Source organism: Corvus brachyrhynchos, unplaced genomic scaffold (assembly GCF_000691975.1).
Source record: "Corvus brachyrhynchos isolate BGI_N302 unplaced genomic scaffold, ASM69197v1 scaffold121, whole genome shotgun sequence".
NCBI lineage: Eukaryota > Metazoa > Chordata > Aves > Passeriformes > Corvidae > Corvus > Corvus brachyrhynchos.
The window spans coordinates 993,735-994,216 of record NW_008236445.1 but is presented as its reverse complement, the minus strand read 5'-3'; the positions used below and the strand labels follow the sequence as shown (position 1 = coordinate 994,216).

Genomic DNA, 482 nt, shown 5'->3' with positions numbered 1-482 from the left:
TCCGCTCGCCGCACCCGGCCCGGCCGCCAGCGCCTGCCGCCGAGCTTGCTTTCCAGGCCGGGAAAGTGCCCTCCTCCTCCCTTTCTCCTTCTCGTAAAAGTCCTTTGGCGACTGCTTCCGACTGGATGCCCTCCGACGACGGGACGTAGAGGATAGTACAGTGTAAGGCATTTTATCTCGGGCGAGGGACAAAGAAATGGGATTTTTTTTCTCTGTTGGGAAGTTTGCTGAGCTGAACACTCGCCCAACACCTCTTTCTTATGTTCAAGTCAAATAAACTGGAAGAACTTGGCGTGACTCTGAAAGACATCACAATCCTGCTCCACTAATCCCCGGACAAATATTAAATATACATTTCTCCTCAAATTCCAAGTCGAATAAATTCTATTTGAGCTTCCTCTCCTCAGATTCCAAGTTGGGTAAATTCCATTTTAGCTGCCAAATTTTCCATAGCTATTCTCTAATGATAAGTATTGTTTTGT

At 47.3% G+C, this 482-nt stretch overlaps 1 protein-coding gene across 1 annotated transcript in view; it reads right to left on the bottom strand.

The window, feature by feature from the left end:
- RNF219 (ring finger protein 219) overlaps positions 1-171 on the bottom strand; it is a 164,398-nt gene extending 164,227 nt beyond the window's left edge. Inside the window, exon 1 of the mRNA XM_008643684.2 lies at positions 15-171. Coding sequence (XP_008641906.1) covers positions 15-171 — 157 coding nt within the window. The remainder of the gene's footprint in view (positions 1-14) is intronic.
- Positions 172-482: the final 311 nt, after the last annotated feature.